The 18,789-nt window shown below is 47.6% G+C and overlaps 1 protein-coding gene and 1 long non-coding RNA gene across 5 annotated transcripts in view; both read left to right on the top strand.

Moving 5' to 3' along the window:
- Positions 1–18,789, top strand: part of LOC107523674 (uncharacterized) — a 591,794-nt gene that overhangs the window by 417,980 nt on the left and 155,025 nt on the right. The gene's annotated exons all lie outside the window — the stretch shown is intronic.
- Positions 1–18,789, top strand: part of LOC103126763 (NADP-dependent malic enzyme, mitochondrial) — a 96,652-nt gene that overhangs the window by 71,113 nt on the left and 6,750 nt on the right. For 3 of the 4 annotated variants that reach the window (XM_016194586.2, XM_060177390.1, XM_007537673.3), the window contains exons 4-8: positions 1,595–1,670; positions 2,074–2,235; positions 4,516–4,619; positions 6,014–6,123; positions 18,525–18,622. In XM_016194586.2, coding sequence (XP_016050072.1) covers positions 1,595–1,670; positions 2,074–2,235; positions 4,516–4,619; positions 6,014–6,123; positions 18,525–18,622 — 550 coding nt within the window. The remainder of the gene's footprint in view (positions 1–1,594; positions 1,671–2,073; positions 2,236–4,515; positions 4,620–6,013; positions 6,124–18,524; positions 18,623–18,789) is intronic. The other variant, XM_016194587.2, reaches the window with a different exon arrangement.

Genomic DNA, 18,789 nt, shown 5'->3' with positions numbered 1-18,789 from the left:
TAGTCACTCAGCTGTCATTGGACATCTGGATTAGTTCTGGGTTTGAGTTGTTACAAACCATGCAGCTGTGAATATATGTGTATAAAGATCTCTTTGGAACTGGTGTTTCTGTGTTCTTTAGCTAGATCCCTATGAAAGGCTCTGATAGATCAGAGGACATATCTGTTTCTAGTGTTCTGAAGAGTCTACAGGGGCTGGGTGGGGGCACACCTGGTAGAGCACACACATTACAATGTACACGGAGCCTGGTTTATTTTTATATGTGTCAACAACTATAGTGTACACCATTCTCTCTAATAAAATGATTAAAAAGATTTATAAAAAGAAAGATAAGAAGAATCAAAAGAATCTCTAAACTGCTTCCCACAGGGCTTGGATTTGCATTCTCCCAGCTGTATAGAAGGCTTTCCCTCTCCCCATCCCCTTGCTAGCACTTGGTGTTTCTGTCCTTTCTGATGTCTGACATCCTCACAGCTGGCATCTCTTTGTTGTTCTTACTTGCATTTCTCTGATAACCAGTGACTGAACGTTTATCCACATGTATATTGGCCATCAAGATCTCCATCTACCACAAGGAGATAAGAAACTGTCCTCAGGTGTCAGTAACTGTCCTGTAAACCATGATTTCTCCCAGGAAAATTGCTTGTGGTGGGGGATGGACTGCAGAGCTGGCTCAGAGGCAGAGCACATGCATGAGTTTGATTCCTCAGTATCTTGTTTCTGAAAAATACATCAGAAACTTCTGCCTTCAAACAGTGAAATGTCTCATCTCACTGCTGGAGGCTTGCAGCCTGGAATGAAAGTATTAGTAAGGTCATGAGCTTTCTAAAAGCTATGTGGGGGGGGGGGGTCCTGTCTTGTTTCTGTAGCTTCTGAATTTCACAAGTAAGCCTAGTCCCTCCTTAGTTTGTGGATTCTGCTGTATTCACCCAGTCTGCCATCATCACTACATGTCCATTTCTCCCTCTGTGTCTCTCTCTTCCCCTCTTCTCGGGAGACAACGACAGACTAGATGACAGTGCCTCTTACCTTGAATGTGTCGGCAAAAACCCAATTTCTATGTAAGATCACTGGGATTAGGGTTTCCACATGTCAGTTAGCTGGATCCAGTTCCTCCGAGGGGTTATCGGGAAATATCTGGCTATGGTATCACTCTCTAGCAAAAGTAACCCTCCTCCATCCTCATTTATGGACTGCTAGTTTATGCCCCTGGCACATTTTATCCCATGTCATCCTCATTTTGAGGTGACTCTGATCATATGTCCAGAGGCTTTATTCACTGAAAACAAAAATAAAAACAAAAACATAAGAAAAGATGCAGACCAGTGCACTTGTGTATATGTGAGTGTCCCGGATTAAACAAGCTCACAAGTGCCCTGTGAGGGGTGATGGTAGGGTAAGCTCTGGGGGTGGCACTGGTGAGAAGACAGGTGTTTTCTGACCCTACAGAATAAACAGTCTAGTGGGAGGCCATTTGCACTCAAGATGTGGCTTCTTAAATGATAACCTCTAGCCAGGCCTGAGGATAGAGCCTGGTGATGTGCATGCCTTGGGCTCTGGTGCCCTCTGGTGACTGTGGCTGTGTCTCTCCTAGTGGGCTGTTCATCACCATTCACGACAAGGGCCACATTGCCACCATGCTCAACTCCTGGCCTGAGGAAGACATTAAGGTAGGGTTCTTTTCTTCTGTGTTGTTACTTTGTGGTGGACTGGGTCCTCTCAGTCTGGACCAGAAAGAAAGCCACCGCAGCACTAAAGGGAAGAGTCAACACACCTGTCCCATTTATGACAGGCTCACAAAACTGTCATAGCTACGCAGGGAAAGGCCTGACAGAGGGAGAGTGGGCCAGGGCAAGGCTTCCAGAGATAGTGGGGGCTGAGGGTTTGAACCCATATCCTGGTGCATGGTAACCTTGATTTCTCTGAAGGATGGTGACAGATGGGTTCCCTCCACTGAGCCTGCAGCAACCACAAACCCTCAGAGGGGAGTTAAGGGGACAGAGTCCCATGATGGCTCAGGTAGGCTGGCATCCAGAGGAGGACCACTGCAGGAGCACTCCCCCTGTCTTGCAGGCTGTGGTGGTGACAGATGGGGAACGCATCCTTGGCTTGGGGGACCTGGGCTGCTACGGCATGGGCATCCCTGTAGGCAAGCTGGCACTATACACAGCATGTGGGGGTGTCAACCCACGCCAATGCCTGCCTGTGATGCTGGATGTGGGCACCAACAACCAGGTAATGCCCCCAACCTGGGTCACAAGGGCAGGGATGCTTCTGCCTCAGGGCACCTCCTCTGCACAGGCCACATAGGAGAAGAAGAGAGAGACAGAAGCAGGGAGAGAGAGAGAGAGAGAGAGAGATGCCAGGCCAGGCAACATATGTGTCCAGCAGAGAAGTAGTTACAGAAGCCAGAACTCCGTTGTTCTGTCCCCCAAAAGAATTTTGGTTCATACTCCCAGAGGGGGGAATGTTAGGGGAAGATGACCTGAATTCCACTGGGACCTGAAATGTTTGTCACCAAGAATCTTTATTTCTATACCATAACTAAGTAAGGAAGAGAATCTCAAAAACTAGAGGAAGTCAGGTACTGTTTTGCTTATCTGGGAGAAAAGAGGCAAAAGGAAGAACATTCGGAAGAAGTAAAAGGTGTAGGTGTGACTTAGAAAGGAAGTTAATAAATAATAGAAATGAATAAAAATGGGCAAAAAATAAAACCACATGCATATATAGACACACACACACACACACACAGAAAGAGAGAGAGAGAAATATATACTCAACCCACACCTATGACCTCAGAACTATGGCAATTTCTGCTGGAGGGGGATGGAACACACAGAACTCTGGTGGTAGGGATGGTATTGAATTAGACCCCTATTATCCTATAATTTTGCAGCACACTATTAAGTCACTAATAAAACATAAAATTAAAAGGAATCAGGAAAAAAAGCCAGGCCAAGTAGGACAAGAGCCTGGCCCAGGTGTGAGCACCCACACCACACAGGGATGGTTGGCACCAGGGGAAATTCAGGTGATGTGGTGTCTTTTCTCCTCCTCCACCACCTCCTCCTCTCTCTCTCTCTCTCTCTCTCTCTTTCCCTCTCTGAAAAATTTGGTCCTGGGCAATGAAACTGTGCATGCCTTAGTCCTGGTTCCAAAAGCTAAAGTCATGGAGAACATGGAGAGAAGTGCTGAAAGTAGAAAAGTAGAATAGTGGTTCCCATTCTAGACTCTTCAGTCTTTTTTCCACCAAAGCCATCCTTAAGGCCAAAGATACCTTTCCCAGCCACTAGAATTCAGCTGTTCTCAAGTTCATGTGTATTCTGAGTTCTCTCCCAAGTTAGCTTTTGTCCTACTGTGTCATTGCTTTGTTTGTTTGCTTGTCTGTCTGTCTATTTGTTTGTTTTACCAGGGCACCAATCAGCTCTGGCTTATTGTTAGTGCTAAGGATTGAACCTGTGACCTTGGAGACTCAGGCATGGGTTTTTTTGGTATTACCATTAAGCTGTCTCCTTTGCCTCCCTGTCCAAAGGTGTCATTTGATTGGATGCTGGGTGTATCCAGAGTTCCATAAAGAAATTCCCTCCCACAACTGCACTCAGGAAGTTTCTCATCTCCTGGCAAATAGAAACCGGGTTCTAGCACTCAGTATCTACGGATCAGTGTTTGTGTTCCATCCTGATTATCTTCTTAGGATAAATTCTTAGAAACATAAGGCTGGATGGATAGCACAGGTATTATACACAAATACTTTTCTGCCTGAGGCTCTGAGGTCACAGGTTCAACTCCCAATCACACCATAAACCAGAGCTAAGCAGTGTTGAAGGGGAAGGAAAAAGAGAGAAAGGAAGGAAGGATGAAAGAAGAGAGAGAGAGAGAGAGAGAGGAATGAAGGAAGGAAGAAATAAAAGGAGAAAGGAGAAGAAGGATCCTGCAGGTGTGGAGGGGAGGCAAACTTTACGAGCTGTATTCTAGTGTCTCTCTTCTGTCTGTCTCTCTTTACTTCTGAACCTGTATCTAAAAGAAAAACAGTTGTGGAGAGAGGCAGGCAGTAGTGCACTTGGTTTAGCACACACTGTAGTGTGCAAGTTTCTGGGTTCAAGCCCCTGGGCCCCACCTGCAGGGGCAAAACATCACAAGTACTGAAGTAAAGCTGCATGTGTGTCTCTGTCTCTTTCCTTCTCTATCTCCCTCTCCCCTTTCAATTTCTCTCTGTCTCTATCCAGCAATAATTAAATAAAATGAAGTTATAAATTACAAAAAGGAAGAAAAACAATTGATTGCCAGAACCAGTGGTTTTGTTGTGCAGGCACTGAGCTCCAGGACAAACACAGTGTCAAAATTTAAACAAAGAAACAAATAACTGAGCTGGCCTGGAGGTGCAGAGGAGCCCCCTAGGCTGGAAGCTTAGCCCCCAGACCCCTTCAGCACAGACCATCACCTCCCAACCCCACATCCATCCTTCCCACTGGGCTGCCATCCTGAATAGTCTGTCAGTCTGTCTGTCTGCCCCAGGAGCTGCTGGGGGACCCCCTGTACATAGGCCTGCGGCAGAAGCGTGTGCATGGGGAGGATTATGACCAGCTGCTGGACGAGTTCATGCAGGCAGTCACCCACAAGTGAGCAACACAAGCCCCTGGGATGGTGTGGGGCAGGAAGGGGCTCTGAGGACAAACTGGGGGGGGGGAGAGTGCTCAGGGGTGATGAGGAATGGAGACTCTGCCTCACCTTTGAACTCAGAGACAATCAGGGCCATCAATGGTGAGTGTGTGTGGGGTGTGGGGGTGGGTGGTTCCTGAGGTGCATGGGGGAGGGAACCCAGCATCTAAAGTCCAAAGAGGGAAACCTCCAGGCCTGAACTGTTCTAACTGGAGGCAGGCATCAGGATGTTATGAGTGGAGGGGAAATGTGTCCTTCCCGCAGAAGGTTCTAGCATTCAGGATGCCTCACCCCTACCTGAGGGCCAGGTTGAGTAAGTGAGCAGGTCCTGTGGATACTGGCTGCGAGATTAATGAGGGGACATCTCTGCCCTGGAATGAGGGTGCCCTCACTTTGCGGAGACCTGCCCAAGGGAAGTCCAGCTAAGGCCAGTGAGTTGCTCGCTCTGTCTTGCCCCAAATCCCATCAACCAGCTACACACACACACTTGGAGCCAAAAAGAAAGATCCAGAAAAAGGAGCTGAAAATGTACCTGAAGGGATGAATATGCTGAAGAGGACACATGAGACTGAGGCTCAAAGGGGCAGGAGTGTGGTGGATGTGTGGAGAAGAGCCAGAGGGATGTCATCCAGAAATGCCCAGAGAGGTTGTCCTCTGGCCTAAATAAGCCAGCACTTCCCACAGTGCTCTGGCTTCTCTTGGGGCAGAGTCCCCCAACACAGGACAAGGAATTGAATGAACTGTGTGTCTCAGTGGCTCTTCAGGGACTCTTCAAGGAGCTGGGAGTAGCTGCAAGTGCTGGGTTCAAATCCCAGCACCACGTGGTAGCATCACAACACCAGGGGCACTTTATGCCTGGTGGACCAGTGCTGTTTCTTTCTGTTTCATGCCCCCACCCCCAACAAAAAATTGGCAGTGACAGGGCACTAGGGGGTTTGCCTGGTAGAGTGCACATGTTACCAAGCCATCGGACCCTGGTTTGAATCCCAGGCCACTGTGTGTGAGCACCTGCAGGGGAGACACTTTCTGTGCAGAGGAGCAGTGCTGTGGAGGTGTCTCCCCTTCTCTAGCTCTCTATCCCTTTTGGTATGTCACCCTTTCAACTCATTGCTGGGGCTCAGTGCCTGCACAACTCCACCGCTCCCAGAAGCCATTTATTTTCTTTCCTCTAGATAAATGGTGAGTGACAGAGAGACAGAGAGGAGAGACACAGAGAGGAGAAGAGAAACCACAGCGCTGGTCCATTACTTGTGAAACCCCTCCCCCATCCACAGGTGCCCCCATGTTGTGGCTGAGGTTCAAACCCAGGACCTCTTGCATAGTAGCATATACTCTCACCGACTTCTCCACTCAGATACGGAACCCACTGCCTCGTCCAGTTTGAGGACTTCGCCAATGCCAATGCCTTCCGTCTGCTAAACAAGTACCGAGACAAGTACTGCATGTTCAATGATGACATCCAAGGTAGGTTCTGCCTTGGGACTGAGTATCTAGGACTGACTCCCTCACATAGGACCACCTGCTGCCAGCGTGCCACTGGGGCTCCACTGCCTGGTGGCTCAGGGTTCACTGTGATCTGGGAGAGAGTGCTGGGGCTTTGCTAAACCACTGCTCCCTGGTCTAGACCTTGGGGACCATGGCCGCATCCAGGGAGATGAGTATTACATGACTGCATGTATCTGTGACTGTACAAGGACGCAGGGTCGAGCCTCTGGACACCACATGGGAGCACCTACAAGAGGGAAGCTTCATGAGCAATGGAGCAGTGCCATGGTGTCTCTCCTCTTTCTATCTTTCTCACGCTTAATCTCTCTGTCTCTTGACTTCTATCGTTTTATATATATATGGCATGTAGGCATTGAGTCCCAGCAAAAACACTGGTGTAAAAAAAAAAAAACTGGAATGAAACACGTAAGGTGTTGTTGAGGTGGTCTGGTGTCGGGCTGCACCGCGGAGAAGAGAGCGGACGTCCAGAGCAAAGGGGTACACAGATCTTTATTATAGGATGGGGGGGGAGGTTTGGTTCAGACCACGTGGAGCCAGCCAGCAATGGCCGACCACGGGGGGAGAGCAGGGAGCGAGACCTCAGAGAGGGAGAGCCGAGAGCCCAGAGAGAGAGAGGGGAGGGGTGAGGGGGCTTTTTATTGGGCGACAACCAGGGGTGACGTGTAGGGCCAGGATTGGTTGAAAGGGGGCACTCTAGGATTTAGCGAGGCATAGAAAACCTGGGGGCAGAGCCAGGATTGGTTGAAAGGGGGCACTCTAGGATTTAGCAGGGCATAGAAAAACCTGGGGGCGGAGACTGCATCAGAATAAGTCCTCAGCAACATCTCCTCCTATCCCTTTATATCTAAATGGACACAGTAAAGAAAAATGGGGCAGGCTTAAATGTTTTAGAGGAATGCCATGCTCAGGTGGGAAGATGTAGGACTTTCTGTGGAGGAGGGAAGGCTTAAATGGCTGCCAACCTTGTGAGATTTAAACGTCCTCCTGTGCTCAACCCCTCTTTAGAGAGAGAGACTTACCTGGAGAGACTCATCTCATAGGTTTAAGCGCAGCCTACTCAACCATCTCTTCACAGTATCTCTACATCTTTTCTATCTTTCTATCTAGTAATAGCACAAGATGTACAAAGTCTATAAAAGACTATCATGGGGCAGAAACCTTTTGGGCATAAGCCTAAATGACATAACAAAATAGGAAGGGACACGAAGGGGAGAAGTAAAAGTCAGTGTGGTGTGAAGGGAAGGATTGGTGTGTAAAGGAACATTCCCTGCTTGGGTGGGGAAAGGGGCAAGGGTACATAATGAGGGGGAGGCGGGAGGCATGACCCACCAAACAGAGGGGCTATTTGGCATTGTATAGTCCTCAAGGCAACAGTCTGTAAAGTCTATGAATTACTCAGGATCAGTCTATGAAAAACCAGCAGCGTGAAGGGAAATAAGCTGCTTCAAAATTGTGTAAAATGTATATAGGGTATGTCAGAAAGTCCGATACAAGTCTCAGTCCGAAGTAGATGGCTGGGGGAAGAATTGGCAGGGGATGCAACGCTGCATGAGGGAGGTCAGCTGCTGGAATGTTGTTCTTTTGTAGATAGCTAGCTGGAACTGCCAAAACGAAACAAGCAGGTCAGAAGCAGGAATGGTAACCAGGCATGAAGAAAGTTCTGTCCTTGGAATTCGTGTATCAGGTTCTTCAGATCATGTTGAGTGACATCTAGGGTTTCGGGGGGTGTGCCACTGTAGTCGTGCTATCTAGTGAGTGACGTCAGGGTGTGCAGGGGTTCAGATGGTTTTTCCGGGATTCCTGTGAAAGAAACACAAACAATCTGCTTCTCGTGGTTAATTTGAACTGGTAACAAGTTATAGGTTTGTTATAGTTGATACCTCGATGATTATAATTGGTTTAGAATCTCTTTATGATTTATTAAAAGGTCATCTAATATTACCTCCTGTAGCAGCCTCTACCGCAGGATCTTGAGACCAATTTTAGCTAAAATATGTATTTTAAACAGACTCAAATTGCTTAGAGAGTTAACGCATATTCGTGACAATGATTTTAACGTTTACAGTGCCAGATTGATGCCAGATCTGTTGTGGATTAATTTCCACAAGATAGTTTACAGGCACCTGTGGGGGCCCTTCAAAGGTGTCCTGTATACAAAATTTATATAGTTTAGTTTTGGGAATGAATAGTCACCTTGAACATTTAGACTTTTACCTAAATAGTAAGTTACCTTAACAATTAATTTTTACCTTGTCTGGTAAAAGTGTAGCTGTAGGGTTACACTTCTGACCGTTAAGTTAGTGTTACCAAACTTGAGACATACCCATAAACATTAATTATAACAAACTGGAGGGAAAAGAACTTTTGTTATAAAAACACATTATTTAAAAACAATTCTAAATCTGTCATTAGTCACACAGTTTAAGACTAAACACTTACATATATGCCAAAACTACATATAAAATTCAAAAGAGGGAGAAAGAAAAAAAAATTTGGAATGTTTCTGGACGTCTCCAGAAACTTTGGCTGCGTCCAGCATTTTTATATAAGGCCAATAACCTTTTAGAGTATTCCAAGCAGATGGGTCATGCAAAAAAAAGAAAAAAAATTTTGTCATTTAACACACTCACTCACAAAAACAACTGGCCAGTTATAACATAAGACATACAGGGAAAGGGTAGGAGAGAGGTCTCTGTGAGCCAGACTTTGCAGGTTCTGCCATGTCGTATTACGGGTCCTGGGATGTATCCTGCATCTGGTCCTCTTGTAGTATTTCTTGTTCTTCAGGAATAACAGCGCCATCCTGCGAGTATTGTCGGACATGGCGGTCAGGAACCCAGACAGATTTAGAGAAATATTGAGGGAAAATGCATGCGAAACCCCTTCCCATGGTCAATAATGGGTCAGGCCCTTTCCAAACTTTATCGAGTGGGTCTCTCCATTTCACCTTAATAGATGGGAGGGTAGATGGTGTTTGCCAGTGAAGAATAATAGGGGGTAAGGCTGAGTTATTGTAAATATTAAAGAGATTTAACGTAGTTAAGGCTTTTGCTAGCTGGATATTGGGGGGATATGTTCCTCCTTTATCTTTATTTAGTTGAGCCTTCAGTGTTTGATGGGCCCTCTCGACAATGCCTTGTCCCTGTGGATTGTAGGGAATGCCTGTGGTATGAGTAATATTCCAGAGGGAACAAAAATCTTTAAATTGTTTGCTTGAAAACATAGGTGCATTGTCTGTTTTCAAAAATAATGGGACCCCCATAACGGCAAAACAAGAGAGCATATGGCTTACAAGCTTTTTAGCACTTTCTCCTGTCTGAGCTGTAGCCCACATAAATTTAGAAAAGGTATCAATTGAGACAAACACATATTTTTGTTTGCCAAAGTTTGGTATGTGGGTGACATCAATTTGCCAAATAGCATTAGCTTTTAAACCTTGGGGGTTAACCCCAAGGGTCTGGATAGCAGGTGTCTTTATGAGACTTGCACAAGAAGAGCATGTAGCAAGGATATGTTTTAACTGTGGTACAGGAACATCAGGGAATCGAGCTTGAAGGCCTTTAAGATTAACATGGGTTAGAGAGTGAAAATTAGCAGGATCAGAGACAGAGACTGGGAAAGTTCCTGTGGAGGCAAGGCGGTCAACTGCGGCATTCCCTTCGGACAGGGAACCAGGAAGAGGGCTGTGGGAACGAAGGTGTTGAATATACAGTGGTTGGGTTCAAGAACAGAGCATAGAGGCGATTTGAATCAAGAGAGGGGAAAGTGGGTTGTCATCAATTTTCACATACGAACGAGCAAGCCATGGAAGTAAGTTAACAGTATACACACTGTCAGAAAAAAGGTTGAAGGATTCTGGTACAGCTTTTAGTGCAAGAAAAACAGCATAAAGTTCTTTGTACTGAGGGGAATTATCAGGAAGCTCAGTAAAGAGAGGTTTAGGAGATTGTTTGTCTGGGTAATATATAAGGGCAGCAGCTCCCCTTTTTCCGCCATCAGTAAAGATTGTAGGAGCAGAGGGAATGGGATCCCGAGAGAAAAGTTTAGGTGCTAGTAGAGGCAGAAGAGGTAAAGAAGCTATCAATTTATTAGAAGGAAAATGGTTATCTATTTGTCCTGGAAACCCCACGAAGCTTATGGCAAAGCGGGAATGATGGCGTATAAGCCACTCTGTATCTGTGAGAGAAAAGGGCAGAATGATTAAATGCGGTTCTTTCCCTAAGACCTGCACAGACCTATTTCTCCCTTGGCGAACCATGAATGCTAACGCATCTATCTCAGTGAGGAGTCTTGGAGCTCCTCCTACTGGCGTGTGCAGCCATTCGAGAACCCCATGGTCTTGCCACAGTGCCCCTACTACTGTGGGGGTGGAGTTGAAGATTAGAAGGTTTACCGGAGAGGAGGGGGAGAATCGAACAAGGTGCATGTCCTGGAGGGCCTGGTTAACCCTTTCCAGTGCCAAGGAGGCCTCAGGAGTTAACTTACGTTTTGAAGAGGGCTGTTTGTTTCCTTTCAACAGGTCAAACAGTGGTTGGAGGCAGCTTGTGGGCAGATAGAGATACTGCCTAAGCCAATTTAAATTTCCTAGAAAACTTTGTAAAGAAGCAAGAGTAAGGTTAGAAGGGAAGGTAACATTAGGTTTTAAGGGACGAATTTGCGTTAGAGACATCTCTGAACCTAGGAAGGATATTGGAGGGATTAGCTGTATCTTCTCAGGGGCTACATTAAGGCCGCTTTTCTTTAATGCAGGAATGAGAAAATCACGTAAGGCATAGAGATCTGTATCTGATTTTCCCCATATTAAAATATCATCTGTATAATGAAAAATATTAAGGCCCTTATGAATATATGGGACAAGGGCAGATTTAACAGCCTCCTGACAAATTGTAGGACTATTGGCCATACCCTGGGGCAGCACCACCCATTCAAATCTATCAGCGGGGCTGGCATTATTAATAGACGGAACAGAGAAGGCAAAACGTTTACAATCTCACGGATGCAAGGGGATAGAGAAAAAACAATCTTGTATATCAATAGCTATGATTGGAATTCCCGTGGGAATTGCAGAAGCAAGAGGCAAACCCCTTTGGGGGGATCCCCAGACCTGCATGGTTTTATTTACTGCACGGAGATCTTGAAGGAGGCACCATTTTCCCGAGCGCTTTTTAATCACAAAGACAGGAGTATTCCATGGGCTTCGAGAATGACGAATGTGTCCCAAGGACAACTGCTCTCAGATGAGCTCTTTTAAAATTTTTAGCTTATCCCTAGCTAAAGGCCACTGTTCCACCCAGACAGGCTCATTAGAAAGCCAGCTTAAGCGGGGTGTTTGGCTACGAACAGTGGCATTTAGTATTGGGGGTGCTGAATAGACCTGGTATCGCGGGAATGAGTTTTACACTCTGCAGAGGCGTCTGTGGATATCCTAACATTAAGACATTCCAGAAGATCCCTGCCCAGTAAGTTGGTGCTAATATTAGCTACCAAAGGGCGGAAGTGTCCGGTAGAACCTCTGGGTCTTCCCACATAAGCGAGTCTCGTGTGCAAAATGCTCTTGTCATCTCTCCTATTCCATGTAAACTGGGTCCAGGGATGAGTTCCCAATCTTGGGGAACCTCTTCTTGCCTTAAAATCGTCTTTGCTGCCCCCGTGTCAATCAAAAATTTAAAAGGAATATTGCCAATCTTTACTGTCATAGAAGGGTGACCTTGTTCTAAAACAGGAGTGGTCCACAAAATCTCAGGCCCCGAATTTGTACTATTCAGGGGCGAACCATCTTTATGAAATTGGGACCAACAATCTCTCTTCCAATGAAACCCCTTACGACATTTTGGACAAACAGTACGTAGTCTCTGGCTCTCTGACTGAAAGCGGGGTTGCTCTGGCTGGAGGCGTGGTTTCCCTGACTGGAGGCGTGGTCGCAACTTATCAGGACATTGGTTACGCCTATGTCCTTGGCGACCGCACTGAAAGCAGGCCCCGTTTTGCTTACATGGGGCAACTGCATAGACCTGCGTTGTAGCGGGTGTCCCATAATTGCCTGATGTAAGTTCCTGTGTCGCTAGCATCCAATTATCTGGGTGTAGGTGTTTAAGATTAAGGCATACCTGACGGAATTGCGGTGTAATGCCTTCCCAGACAATAGAGCGCAGGAGTAGTGTGCGGACGTCAGGATTATAAACCTTTCTCTCTAAGCTTCTCTTCACCCTTGAGATGAAGCTCGCCAATGACTCATCAGAGCCTTGGTGAAAAGAGTTAATGGGAGCTGATGGATCTACATCAGGCGTGGTCACCCTTTCCCATGCTTGTGTTGCACAGATGCGTACCTGTTGAAAATAACCAGTTGGAAACCTGGCTTCTGCCTGCTGAGCTCCAGATTCATAAGCTCCTGCTCCAAACAAAGCATCAGAATTCATTCCATTCTATCTGTTTGTTACTATTTTCCTGCGATTGCCTAGAGCACTCATCGCGGAAACATGCCTGCCACTGAAGATAGAGAGGGTCTGGGAGTGCAGCACGAGCCAGTTCTTTCCAGTCTTGTGGTGTATTTAAATGCTGGTAAAAGCTTCTCAAAACAGACTTGGTCCATGGAGAGTGCATACCGTCCTCCCTGACTGCTTGCCTGAGCGTTCCAGGGTCCTTCAAGGAATATGGCTGCCACGGCTGAGGGTTTTGTTTAGAAGGGGCCAAGTTTACCGGGAATGTGTGGATTTGGTCCGGTGGTGCAGGAGAGGGAGCTACAGAAGTGGAAAGTTCAGTAGAAACTGCTGTAGTGGCTGCAGGGGAGACTAAACGCATATCTACGGGGACGGAGCTCCCGGGGTGGACTGCACATGGTTTAAAATCCTTAAATGCTGAAAAAATATCCTTTAGCTCTCGTATCTCAGCCACTAGGTCCCTTAATGGTGATGTATCAGCAGGGGGCGGGGTCAGGGACGAGGAAGCCTCAGGCAGAGCTGAAACCGTGGCAGCAGGGGCCGGGGGTGTGGTCAGGAAAACGGAAGCTGCAGGCGGAGCTGAAACCGGGATGGCAGGGGCAGGGGCAGGGTTCAGGAACGCAGAAGCCTCAGGCGGAGCTGAAACCGTGGCGGCAGGGGCCGTGGGCGAAGCTGAAACCGGACGGAAGGGGCGGGGTTCAGGAACGCAGGCGGAGCTGAAACCAGAATGGCGGAAGGGGGTGGGGTCAGAGGAGGAGCGACCGAACATGTGTGCGTGTCTGAGGGAACGGAATTCTTGGGTTTAGCCGCTGATCGCTTAGGATGTCTAAGTCTTAAGCACATGTGATTTAACTCTCGTACCTCAGTCTCAAGGTCACTTATCCTTATGGCATACCACGTTTTACATATCTTGAAAGTGGCGACCACAGTTAAAAAAATCAAGGGGTAGCGAAAATTAAACCTTTTATGACAGCGGGAATCTGTCCCAGGTCAAGAGATAATGACTGGGACACTTCCTCATAAAACGAGAAATTTCCCATGGTGGAGGGAAACGCGGGGCCACAGAAGTGGGCGGATGCCACTTACCTGTGTCTGGGCGGTTTCGGAGACCTCAGGCCGGGCGTGGTGTGGGTACGGAACACGATGGGCGCCAGATGTTGTTGAGGTGGTCTGGTGTCGGGCTGCACCGCGGAGAAGAGAGCGGACGTCCAGAGCAAAGGGGTACACAGATCTTTATTATAGGATGGGGGGGGAGGTTTGGTTCAGACCACGTAGAGCCAGCCAGCAATGGCCGACCACGGGGGGGGAGAGCAGGGAGCGAGACCTCAGAGAGGGAGAGCCGAGAGCCCAGAGAGAGAGAGGGGAGGGGTGAGGGGGCTTTTTATTGGGCGACAACCAGGGGTGACGTGTAGGGCCAGGATTGGTTGAAAGGGGGCACTCTAGGATTTAGCGAGGCATAGAAAACCTGGGGGCAGAGCCAGGATTGGTTGAAAGGGGGCACTCTAGGATTTAGCCGGGCATAGAAAAACCTGGGGGCGGAGACTGCATCAGAATAAGTCCTCAGCAACAGTAAGGGGCAATCTAAATAATGTAACCAGCAAGTGCAAGCTGGACTATGACAGAGCAACTTTGTGAGCCACAGTTTCAGCCTCTCTCCACAGAAGTTGCTAACAAAGACCTGGGGCAGATACAGTAAATGTTTAAAGCAATAATATATGGGGGTCATATGGTGGCATGGCTAGTAGATCATACAGGTTATCATGCTCAAGGACCCAAGTTCAAGCCCCCAGTCCTCACCTGCAGCAGGAAGTTTCATGAGTACTGAAGCATTATGGCAGATGTCCTCTCTCTCTCTCTCTCTCCCTCTCTTTCTCTCTCTCAACCAGATGTCCTTCATGTCTACATTTACAGGGAATGATGAAGTGTGAGTAGTGGGTCCCCTTTCTGGTGGCCTTAAAGACAGGGGATGGGAGGGGCTGCTAGCAGACACTGACAAGCACGTTCTGGGTTGGAAGTGCCCAGGAGGGTCCAGAGAGGGGCCCTCAACTGTGGGGACTAGAAAGCTGTCCCCACGTCCAACACATGGGCCTGTGACTGCAGATAGAGGACACCCCACAGAGACAGGACTCTCTGGGGAACAGTCCTGCTCACTGCCAGCCCAGTGTCTGAGCATGCTGCATCTGCTGCTTGCCTTTCCCTCTGACCCTGGCAGAGCTGCCAGTATGCTGAGTCAGAGAAGGCCTAGTAAAGCAGTTCTGGGATTGGGGTTGGGAGGTGGGGATGGGGGCTTGGGTCCTTCATCCTTGGGTAGACTCTCTGCAGAATTTGGAAGGAAATACGTGGCTCTGACTCTGGGGACTACTGCTGGTCTGTCTGAGGCCAGGAATGTCCCAGAAGCCACCAAAAAGGGGGTGGTGATAGGAGAGTCCCTGCTGGAGTCCAGCAACTCCGCACTAGGCTGGGGAGAGTTAAGCCCACCTGGTCTTCCTTGGTTTTGCCCTGGTCCCTGTGTTCATGGGGGTATATGGGAGGAGGGCACACCAGGTCCTGTCACCTTTATGCCTCCCAGTGGCCACTTGTGGCTTCCATTAAGTGACCCAACTCTGCCTCACTGTGACACAGGGCTGACAATGGGCCAACAGGGACAGCTGGCCAGTCACTATTATGGCAAGCTTCCAAGAAGCCCACCTTCTACAATAAATGGTTCAACTGGAGGCCACATTGGCCCACTATTCAGCCCTCCTTCCCTAGTTGGTCTGAAGATTTTGTCAGGTGACCAGGAATCTCGGGGTTAGCAGCCTGAAGAGACATTGCAGTGGTTTTGCAAAAAGGCTTTCACTCCTGAGCCTCTGAGGTACAGGTACAGTCCCCAGCAGAACCATAAGTTTGAACTGAGCAGTGTTTTGTTTAAAAAATAAATGGATAAATAATGAAATCCCTCTTGAATATACATATTTGAAATACACACATACAGATATATGAAATATTGGGGCCTGGGTGGTGGTGCACCTGGTTAAGGGCTTTATTATCATGCGCAAGGACCCAAGTTCAAGTCCTCAATCTGTCACTACCTGCAAGGGGAAAGCTTCTTAGGTGGTGAAGCAGTGCTGTAGGTTCTCTCTCCCTCCCCCCTCTCAGTTTCTCTCTGTTCTATCAGATAAAATAAATAATGTAAAAAATAAATAAATGTTAGAAAGATAAACTACATATATATGAAATACATATACATGTTTGAAAGAAACAGGGTTATGGTTTGAGGCTTTGAAGGAGACAGGCACAACAGCTCATTCAGATAGTGCACTCCTTTCTCCTGTGCACAACCCAGGTTTGAGCCCAGCCCCCACACACTGGAAGTGCTATGGTTTCTCTCTCTCTCTCTCTGCCACCAGGGTTATCACTGGGGCTCAGTGTCTGCATGACTCCACTACTCCCAGTAACCATTTTTCCCTTGAGATGGAGAATGAAAGGCATCGAGGGGAGGAGAGATACCACAGTACTGTTCCAACATTTGAGAAAGCCCCCACCCCTCTGAAGAAGCTCCCTTATGGTGACTGGGGGACTTGAACCCAGGCCCTTATATACGGTAATGTGTACACTCTACAAGGTGAGCCAACTGCTGGTCCCCCCTTTCTAAGTACTTAATATGTCACCAAAGAGCCCCCAACCCCCATGCAGGCTGCAGTCAGTCTTTGAGAAACCCAGCAGCATAAAGGGAAGCTGCTGTAGAGTCCAAGAGGTGTACCAGTGAGTCTGATAGAAGTGTCAGTCCAAAGAAGATGTCCACTGAAGAATGCCAGGGGGTGGGATGTTGTATGAGGAAGGTCAGCTGTTGGAATTTCTCTTTTCTGTAGAGAACTTGACAGCTGCAATTCACTTACTTATGAAACAAAACTTGTATCAGGTTAGAAGTTTACCACAATTGATAACTCTATTACAATTGGAAGTCTTTTTTAGTATGATTTTAAGGTTGTTTAAAGTTTAAACAATAAAATGTGGAAAGGTAAACAGAAGAACCATAGGAAAAAAAAACCTAAGGCATGAAAATCATTAGCATAACCATTGTACAATCTACCATTTCTAATTGAGAAGGATTCGAGAGTTTTACATATCAACAAGTCTATTTAACCTTTTGTTACACCCATTGAAGATGGAGACACACCCTAGGTATACGCAGGTTTTTTTTTTTTTGACTAACTTAGTTAAATATATTGATTTTTAACTAATTTTTAACTCAGACTTTAAATGTAAGTTAATTTCAGCTTTATGAGAACTATGTTGAAAACCTTTTTCATTTAACTCTGTCTGGTAATAAAATAGCCTTAAAGTTACATTTTTAACCTTAAAGTTAATGTTTACCAAACTTTAAACACACACATAAAAATGGTCTTCAATACACAAGGAAGAAAACTTTTGTTACGAAGACATGTCATTTTAAACACTAGTTTAGATCTATGCTGTCTTAGCCATTTGGGAGGTGCGTTGTCCAGCGGTGGCTTCTTGCACAACTTCAGCTCCAGGAATTGTAGGTAACGATCTCTGCAGGAATCTCTGTGTATTCTAGCTTTTCTGACTTCAGAGCCGAGTTGGGGATCTCGGCCAGGGGGCCCAGTTTCGGCAGGGAGCCCATGGTCTCTGGGTGGTCCAGGATCTGTCCAGACTTCATAGCAGGAGGGCGAGCGGGCCGGCCATGCAGAAGGCACGGGCCGAGGTGCCCCCGGGTGTCGGCCATGATGGGCTGCAGCCCTGCCCGCCATGCCTGCTGCCCTGCTCTAGGCTGCCGAGCAGGAGCAGCGTGGGAGGAGCCCACACCCAACACCCTGCACCAGGCAGCGGAAAGCCAGCTCATGCAGGCTGGTGTTGGGTTCCTGCGGGTTGGTGTTAGGCGGAAACCACAGAGTGATCCAGAGATAAATGTTCCAGAAACAGCGAAACAGTCTTGTGAAGAAAGGGCAGAGGCCTTTGGAGATCTCTTCACAAGCAGAAGAGAAGGCCATAGTGCATAGGTAGCCAAATTGTCACTTATCTGGGGGATGGGCAGGTCATGTCCCACGTTGTAGGCGCCATATGTTGTTTTCGCCAGGCTGGCTTCACAGGCGGGTAACAGAGACGACCAGAGACACATGGCTGAGCTTAGAACACAGTTTAATCTTTATTCACAAGCGGGCAAACACGTGCTCTCCTGTCTTTCTCCTCCCATGGCAGAGAGGGACCCTTAAACTAATCACCACACAGATCTGTCCTGCATCCTTCTCCTCCAGTGGCTGTGGCAGGAACTCAGAAAGTACGTACGATAGGGGGCAGGGAGAAAGAAGTGCAAAACTAGCAGGGGCTAAACCACAATCTCCCAGAGGTGGGGGGAGACCAAACCAATGTGAAGCATACAATGTGGCGGGGGGGTTTGTTGGGAGAAAGAAAATCAGCATCCCCTGACTCTGGTTTCCTACCTCTCCCCGGAGCGCCTCTCTTCCCTTCTGGTTCCCAGGCATTGGTTTTAACATCCACAAGCTTATCATTATTTGATCTGGTAGATTCGTGTGTTTGCTTATAAGTGAAAGTTCACACTGCCTCTGTTTCCCCGCTGGGCTTCTTTCTTGATGTGGAAGCCCTCTAGGTCCTTCTTGGTGTAGGTGGTGAGTCTCTGTTTGGGTCTTTTGTTTTGTTCTGTTTTGTTATTTTGCTTTTTGCTTTTGGCAGCAACAAAAAATGCTGTTCTGCTCTATGCAGTGTTCTGCTGGAATCTGTTTATAGGCACTTAGGTCAATGCCAGAAATGATCCCAGGATGACCGTGGGAAGGCTATACAGCAGCTTCTGTCTTTACATAACAGGCGGTTACTTAGGTCTTCCTCTGTCTCTCTGGGAGCCAGCTGGACACACGGGGCACCCCCCCACCAAGTAGCTGAGCCCACTCTGCTCTGTCACAGGCACAGCCTCTGTGGCGGTGGCTGGGATCCTTGCGGCTCTGCGGGTCACCAGAAGCCGGCTCTCTAGCCATGTGTTCGTCTTCCAAGGAGCAGGGGAGGTAGGTACTGTGAGGAACTGGAGAAGGTTAGAAGCAGCTTGGCACGATGCCTCATCTGGACACTGCGCTCCTTTGCCATGTGCACGGCCACTGCATTGGAGGAACCTCCAGACCTGTGGGCTTTTTGCACCCTCTCATTTGAGGATCCCTGCGTTCCCCAGGTGTGG

The sequence above is a fragment of the Erinaceus europaeus genome, chromosome 17 (genome assembly GCF_950295315.1).
Source record: "Erinaceus europaeus chromosome 17, mEriEur2.1, whole genome shotgun sequence".
Lineage (NCBI taxonomy): Eukaryota > Metazoa > Chordata > Mammalia > Eulipotyphla > Erinaceidae > Erinaceus > Erinaceus europaeus.
This window is presented reverse-complemented; position numbering and strand designations above follow the sequence as displayed.